The sequence below is a fragment of the Eulemur rufifrons genome, chromosome 19 (genome assembly GCF_041146395.1).
Source record: "Eulemur rufifrons isolate Redbay chromosome 19, OSU_ERuf_1, whole genome shotgun sequence".
Taxonomy (NCBI): Eukaryota; Metazoa; Chordata; class Mammalia; order Primates; family Lemuridae; genus Eulemur; species Eulemur rufifrons.
Window position 1 is genome coordinate 110,039,776 of NC_091001.1, and position 7,988 is coordinate 110,047,763.

Genomic DNA, 7,988 nt, shown 5'->3' on the forward strand with positions numbered 1-7,988 from the left:
AGATTACATGTCAGCCTACCTCCAAGGATATACCCATGGCTTTGAAAACTAAAATTAAATGTAAACTGACCTGCACATTTATTGTTTGAGGTTAGTGTGATCTTGATTGTAAAACCAGATAAGGACAGTACAAGAAAAGAAACTGAAGCTCTATTTCATTTCCAAAAATTCCACATAAAATATTGGTTAACAAGCCAGGCACCCTAGTGTGCCTGTAGTCCTAGCTACTTGGGAGGCTGAGGCAGGCGGATCATTTGAGCCCAGGAGTTCGAATCCAGCCTGCATAACAGCAAGACTCCATCTCTTAAAAAAAAATTGGCTAACAGAATCCACAGTGGGTATAAAAATAATAATACATCATGTTCATGTAGAGTTATTTTAGAAATGCACAGCTAGTTCAGCATCAGAAAATTCAGTATAATCCACCAGAGAAAAATATCAATAAATGCAGTAAAAATATTTTAACAAATTGAACCCCAAATTATGATTTAAGTTTCTTAAAAAACAAAACAAACAAATAAACAAACAAAAAACCCCCAAAACAAAACCCAACAAACCTAGCAATTGAAGAGGTCTTCCAAAAACTGAGAAACAGTATATATTACAACAAAAGCCTAGAGCCACATCATACATAATGGAGAAAAGTTGCAATAAGAAAAGGATGCCGACTCTCACCCTTTGTTACTTCAAGGTAACATTGGAGGTCCTGATTAATGTTGTTAAGCAGTTCAGAAAAAATAAAACGAAAAAAAAAAAACACTCAAGGAAAGAGACAGGAAAGCTTTCTGGCTTTCATTTTGACTTCACAGTTTATTTACCTCCACAATGCAGTCACAACCTCTTCCAGGCCCAGGATCCTGTGTGATCCTAGTCCGGGACAGCACCTAGTATGGAGTTCAGCCGTAGGTACAGGTTTGCAGAAGGGGCTCCTATGTGTTACGAAGTAAGTAGTAACGGTGAAATAAGATCCACATGTGGAAACGCCTGTGCACATGCTAGAAGTGTAGTCTTCGCGCTAGCTTTGCTCGTTTAGAAACGGCTGCATCTCCCGGGTGTTCCCGGCCCGGCGCTCCCGCCGACAGCCCCGCGGGTTCCCCAGGCCCACGCCCGCCGCGCGCGAGCCGCCGTCCTCGCGCCTGCCAGCAGGTGGCGCGCGGCCTCCACCGCCCGGGCCCGCGAGGGCGGCGGCTCGGCGGGAGGAGTCGCCGACAGGGGCCGCTTCCCGGCTGCGGCTGCTTCGGGTCCTCGTCCGAACGGGCGGAAGGCGCCCGGCGCCCAGTGGCCGCGCAGCTGCTCCAACGGGCCGGGTCCCGCCCGCGCGGTTTCCGTCCGAGCAGACGACGCGCGAGTCACCGAGGCTGGGGACGGCCGAGGGGCTGGTGTCTGTCCCCTCCCGGAGGACAGGCCGGGGGTCGGAGCAGCGACCTGTCCGCGCGCTTCCGGCCCCGCCCCGCCGGGCCCGGCTGCACGCAGGTGGCGGGTCGCGCAGGGCCTCCGGCCGGCGGCAGGTGGCCGGGACCTCAGGTGACAGGCTTGGAGGTGGCCCGCCGCCCCGGTCGGTCCAGGCCGGTGTCCTGCCCAGGGCGGTGGCCAGAGCCCGCCTCCCGGGGCCGGCCTCCTCCCCTCGTCCCCTCCGCGCGCCCCCGCGACGGACGCGGTGTCTGGGCCAGGGAGGCCGCCGCAGCCCGCGCAGACTCGGTGGCGCCACTCAGACACCTGCTCGGGCCCCAGGTGAGACACCTCTCCCCTCGTCCAGTTCTTGGTCAGAGGTGGCCTTCCAGAACCTCCCCCATCCCCACCCTTTCACACCCATAGAAGTGTCTTCCAGTTTGGGAGTACTAATAGGCTATGAATGTATTATACGAATGAATTTTAAACACTTGTCTATATTAAATATCTATTTTAAAGCAGGGTCGCAGTGTTGCCGCCTGAGGGTTGCAGTGGACACAGCAATGCCCGCGCTGGGACACTTTCTCCAACTGGAGAGGTCTTTCTCCTCCCCCTCCCTCTGCAGTCCAGGGCAGCAGTCAAGGGTGAAGGGCGAGGGGACAGTCTGGAGCCTTCGTGAGCCACAGGTGGAGGAGGCAGGGCGGCAGCCGCAGGTCTGGCTTAGGGGCAGCTTCCTTCCCGCGCCAAAGAGCCAAAGAGTAACGCCCAGGGGGCCTTTTGCTTCTCAGTCTTAAGTCATGTTCTGAATTCTGTACTGCCTTTTTTCTCCTCCTGATGAACAAGCCATTTCATTTATTCAAGAGAAGTGTCTTAACACCCACTTGGGCAGGTAATCTTTCCAGACTCCACATTTATTTTGCATGATCTAACTCCTAGGAGTCACAGCCCACAACTCATTCTTAGGTTTAAACTCAGCCCCAAGACACACAACTAAGTTGTCCCTTAAGGACAGAAGAAAAACTGTGTTTACGGCCTTCCCAGCCGCCCTTGCCCCACTATGCTGGCACTGACCACACATCTGATAAGGAGAGTCTCTGTGCACAAGTCCCAAGGCTCAGGGGATGTGGAGGGGACTAGAGAGAAAGGGTTAAAGAAAACAACGAGAGAGTGAGAGAAGTGAGCAAGAGAGATCTTAAAAACCATTCAGAATTCAGGTGTTGACTTCAGACATGTTTTATTATAATCTTATACAGTCTACATAAATTTGAACTTGTATTTATTTGGGTTCAGTTATAACATAGCATAATAAAAATCAAAGCACTGGTCCTCTGAAATAAAGCAGGCAATCACCATTCAATAAACACACTTGATTTATTTTGTATAAAAGGGTTAAGTTTACAACTAAACTTTTATAAAAAGTTTAGTATGAATAAGTACATCATTACACTTTTTAATGCAGAAATATACATCTCTGCCACTATACAAGAAAACTCTAATTAAAGAGTTCACAAGGTTTCACTCAATATATATATATTTATATATAAATATATACACAGCATTCAGTAGGCTTGCGTCAAAAAGGTAATTTCTGACCAAAAGACTTCATTTAAGTAACTGAATACTGAATCCTTCTGGTATTCACGCTCCACCTTTGAAAAAAGGCAAAGTCTGCTTGGATTGGGCAATTCCTTGTGATTTTAACGTTTTCGCTCCCCATGGTGGGAATAGTATATAAAGAAAACCTTCCAACTGCAGAAAGGGCATTTAAAAGTCTTTTTCATAAATAACGAATATCACAGTCCAGGTCAGAGAACACCCTGGGAAGATGATCATTCTTAGTTTTCCTTCCATTTTTTTTTTTCTTTTTAAAAAGGTCCATTCAACTTGTTTTTGTCCTCCTTGTGAAATGGTTGAAAAGTAAGTTCAGCGCCTTAAACGATTCTGTGGATTTGTTGTTGTTGTTGTTGTGCAAAGGAAAAAAAAAAAGTCATGAACACCTGCAAAAGATTGGGAGAGAAAGGCATGTTTAGGAGAATGTAACCTACGGGCAGAGGCGGCCAGACTGGCGCCTGCAGGAAGCCACAGTTTGAACATTTAACCAAACACTCAAAGACTGGGCAAACCCTGGCGTCCAGATGCAACACACACACTCGGTCTCGACAGTGCAAATTAAACATTAAAATAGCAGAGACTCAAGGGGAAAACTTCCCAACCCAATCTCCTACATGGATCTCCAACAGCAGTGCTCACAGGCGCCAGTCTGCTTCTTGTAACAATTATTTGATTGAAAACAGCCCTTTAGCTAACAGATAGGGAAGTCTGGGATCCCACATCACAGGGTCTAAGGCACAGGGTAGCAATCCTCAGCTAGCCCAGAGAATCCCAGAGGACTACAGTTTTAGGGAAGGCGGATCACTATGGAATTTGTGGCGATAAGATTAATTACAGTGGAGGTTAGTACCTCATAGTACCAGAGGAATAGCAGAAAGAGCCAGGCAGGGCATTGCGTTCGCTGCAAAAGCCAATACACACTTTCCTCGGCATCCTATATATATATTTTTTCTTTTTTAAATGAAAATGTGTGATCTTGAGTATCCAGGGCTACAAGCCCCTTCATGTCTAGTGAGACAATATACTACGGGTAATGCCGGGAATAAGCACGCATTTATCAAATCAAACATTTTACAGATACACAAGTACCTTCACACAAGCAAATGACAAAAACACACGTGCGCAAGCACACACACTAAGAGGCAGTTTACCCACGGGTGGCACAAGCAAACACTCACCATGTATTCAGCCACAGAGTGCTTTGCTGTCATTTGACATGAACTCGGAAGGAAATTCAGAAGCCTGGAGAGAAAGAGGATAAAAGGCAAGATGTTAGACAATCTTAAGGAGAAAGGGCTTTTTTTTTTTTTTTAAGTAGTCCATAGACCATAAGTTCCATTAAGCACGTTTACGCTACAATTCAGATTCAAAGACAGATGCATTAACATATCAGAACTTATTAAAAATTTCACGCACGGCTTGATCTCTAGCAGATTTTTAGGAAAATAAAGTTAATTAGCTCATCTGAAAGTCACCGTCTCGGCAACGGATCTGCTAGTGACAGCCCTGGCGATCGCAGGAGTGTGCGGCGGCGGCGGGGCGGGAGCGCCAGGAGCAGGTCTTACCTGCAAGGACAGGATGCTGATGTCCGTGTTGAGGGTGGTCAGCGGCGTCCTGGACGCCTGGTTCTGCCCGGGTCTCTGGTGGTGCAGACTGACAATAGTGGGGTGCGAGTCCAGAGCGATCTGCAGGTCCAAGATGTAGTCGATGACGTGCTGCAGGATTTCCATCTTGCTCACCTTCTTGTTCTGGGGGATGCTGGGCACCAGCTCCTTGAGCTTGGAGTAGCAGTCGTTCATGTTGTACAGCAGGCTCATCGGGTCGTCCACCGGGGTTTTGCTCCGGGAGATGCCCAAGCTGTGGTCCGACAGGCTGTTTTTCCTAACGGACCTCACCGGGCTGAAGGCTTTCATGCTGACCGCGGTGGCAGGAGAGACCGGGAGGGAGCGCGCTGCCCTGGAGCTCAGGCCGCCGCCGACTGCTGAGCTATCTGCGCTCGGCACCAGGCTCGACTCAGAATGAAGCCCGAGCCCGGCGGGGCGGCTTTTATGCACCCTCGCCGGGGCTACACGCTCGGGCTTCCCTTCGCCCCCATTGGAGGAAGGCGGCGCGTCCATCAAGCCGAGCGGGCGCCCCCATTGGCAGGCGCGGGCGCGGGGCGAGCGCTCGGTCCTTCCGCGTTCGCAGCCAATCCCGCGGGGTGGGCGGGGCGCGGCGCGCGCCCAGCTGGGGCGGTAAATAGAGTACTGTATGGCGCGCGCGGCGCGGGAGGAGGGGCAGGCCCCGGCGCCCGGGGGTGCGCTCTTAACGCCAGTTCCAAACGCGAGGCCGGACCCTCGTCCCGGGGTGCGCCCCCACGAAGCCCTGCACACCTCGGAGGTTTCAGCAGCCCTAAAATCACAGCGATACGGGTGAGTTCAGCACGGCAGGAGAGAGCCACGGCACCCTGCACGCCACCGGAGAGCGTCGGGAAAGACAGAAAGCATTTCGGAAGAAAGTGAAAACGCACCTAAGTTTGCCACTGAAAAGCCCCGTTTGCAGAGTGGGTTGTCTTTTAAGATAAGGAGAAGTGTTAAAACAAATAAGCCACCCACGCACACATTCAGCTACAGGTTTGGTGTGGGGTTTTGCAACCCGGAGCAACGCGGGAGGCGTTACTGTAAACGCAGTAAAAGGAGATCTCGTTGGAACCGGTGCCCGGCTCGCGCTGGTCGCCAAGCGCGGAGGCAGAGCACTTTCGGGGTCCGTTTTCAAGAACGAGGCAGGGCTACTGCAATGATCTTGTTAATCGGAAATCATTAGGAGAATTTGCATATTGAAACTACATTTACATACGCTGCCCTTGAAAAGCTGCCGGTGTGTGCCCTTCAGTGTAGGTGGCAAAGTAATGTGATTAATTATGCACGAATCGAGATTTCTGGTGTCACATTCTGGGACCTAGAGTAATAGCAAAGCTTTGCGATAGGTAGGTCGTCCAAGCCACTGACTGACATCTCATACTATTTTTTTAAATCTGTCTTGTGTGAGGTTTGGAATCTTTTCAGCAATGGTACTGGATGGAGCTTCAGGGTTTTTTGTTTTGTTTTGTTTCTGCAGATCTCTTAAGAACTCATTCAATCTAAATAAAAAGTTTGCAGCTATTTACTCAAATATTTTGTTAATTCACACGTTAATTCTAGCTTAACAAAACCACAGTATATTAGTTTCGTGTTTTGAAAATATTTTTCTAGAAAACAAACTAGAAAACCCCAGAAGAGGCAACATTCGTATCTTATTTACTTTTTTCCTTAATCTCCACCTCCTTCTGCATGTGAGAAAGGAAAGGGGCAGAACTAGAGGCTGAAAGCAAAGCTCAATAATGGAGAAACGGCCTTTTTCCCTTCAATTAATGATTAATTCCTCAGCTGGTGGGCCAGGCGGTCTCTGACCTCCATGTGACAGCAATGCGCCCCAGGGCTTCTCTCCAGGGAGGCAGAGTTGGTGGCGCTGAGGTGGTATCACCTTGGGGGGAGTCCAGCCACTAGGGTCTGGAGGATGCAGGTGGATGGTTTCCTGCCCAGCCGAGAAGTCCCTTCGCAAGGCCGGGCAGAAGCCTCGCAACTCCATTCCTGACAGTGCTCTGATTAACAGAGATCTCTGATATTAAGTCTGGAAGTGATTTACTATCTGAGTCCCCCACAGTTTGAGCCTTTTGATGTACTTGTGTGCATGTGTTTCTGTCACATACGTGCCACAGTGGAACAGATTTTGTTTTGACACTATTTTGGTTCATGATGTTATACTTTGACTATTTTACAATAATAGCCAATGTAAACAAACATCTTTGGGATTCTCAAATTATTACTTATGATTCTTGGACATTGCAGCTCTTCGATACTGACGCATTCCTAGCTCTCTCCAAGGACACCGTATGTTAACATCCGTGCCAGCCTCATTATCCCAACAGCCAGGCTCTGGGCTGGATGGTAATGAGCATTGTGCAGTATTACTTTACACTTTGCAAAGTTGATTAAAGCAGCGCCTTCTCTCTCCCATGATCGTTTTTGTACCCTGATGTAGTAAAATTGCTAAATATGGTGAAAGTTTTCTGGTGTTTCTTTCTTTAGCTGCCATGTCAGAGTCCAGTCTGCTGGGCCGTGTTGATTCGAATCTGTTGGCACGCTACCCAGTTGTACATTCATTTAAAGATCATTTTAAGGGGATTATGAAGCTGTATAAGTTAATGATTGGAAAGCGGCCTCAGTTGCTAGTATGTCTGTCTCACCTAGGCCGGGAGGAGATCGCCTTAAAAATTACGTTTTCGTGGCGGAACATGGAGTTGGAGCTTTTTGAGGGTGGGTTAAAACGCACTTAAAAATCTGTCACTCGGTGTCTGTGTGGGTTTGCTTGTGAGGCCTCCAAAGTTCAAATGGCCCCAGCTGCAGGAAGGGCTAGACCCCTGGGTGGTGCGAAGGTGTGAAGGGCTTCCGGCGGGGGGTGGAGACGGCGTCCTCCCTTACCCACAGGGACACAGGGACGCCCCCGTGGACAGCGGCAGAGCTGCCCGGGGGTTCCCTCCGCCCGGGCGCAGGGCTTACTCACGCAGCCTCTCTCCTGCAGGCCCCGCGCTGCTCCCCGCGCCGTAATCAGAAGCAGCTCCGGGCCGGGCGGGTCGGGCCGGCCGGGCGGCCCTTGCAGCCCCCGCCTGATGCAACCGGGGGCGGGAGCAGCCTGCGGGGGCGGGGGGCGAGGCTCAAGGTCCTCCCTGCACATCTGGCGCCACGGGGAGCGCTCGCCTTTCTTCCCCCGGTTTTGTTCTCACAGCTGTGTCCATTCCGCCCGTGACCCCCCGAGTGATCCCTGACAGGTGATGAATTGGCGGCGGCGGCGGCGGCGGCGGCGCGCGGGCCAGGCCGCGGCGGGGCCGGAGCCGGAGCCCCGGAGCAGACTCTCTGGCGCCAGGCGCGTGACGCCGCCCATTCACGCCGCCCTGCAGCCTTGTCCTCGCG

At 50.7% G+C, this 7,988-nt stretch overlaps 1 protein-coding gene and 1 long non-coding RNA gene across 2 annotated transcripts; one reads left to right on the forward strand and one right to left on the reverse strand.

The window, feature by feature from the left end:
• Positions 1-2,598: 2,598 nt before the first annotated feature.
• On the reverse strand, positions 2,599-5,210 carry ID2 (inhibitor of DNA binding 2). Its single transcript, XM_069494467.1, has 3 exons — positions 4,566-5,210; positions 4,179-4,242; positions 2,599-3,386 (listed from the first exon to the last, which is right to left on the reverse strand). Exons 1-2 carry the CDS (start codon positions 5,115-5,117, stop codon positions 4,186-4,188), a joined length of 609 nt encoding a protein of 202 aa, XP_069350568.1. The 5' UTR covers positions 5,118-5,210; the 3' UTR covers positions 2,599-3,386; positions 4,179-4,185.
• A 10-nt stretch (positions 5,211-5,220) lies between these two features.
• Positions 5,221-7,085, forward strand: LOC138399808 (uncharacterized). The gene is made up of 2 exons (XR_011236192.1): positions 5,221-5,253; positions 6,316-7,085. It is a non-coding gene; the product is annotated as an uncharacterized lncRNA (long non-coding RNA).
• The last annotated feature ends 903 nt before the right edge of the window (positions 7,086-7,988 follow it).

Bases quoted from the DNA above. Each gene is read 5' to 3' on its own strand.
- ID2 (XM_069494467.1), bottom strand. From the start codon at position 5,117: ATGGACGCGCCGCCTTCCTCCAATGGGGGCGAAGGGAAGCCCGAGCGT. The intron at 4,243-4,565 runs GTAAGACCTGCT...CTTTCTCTCCAG, and splicing joins TCAGCATCCTGTCCTTGCAG to GCTTCTGAATTTCCTTCCGA.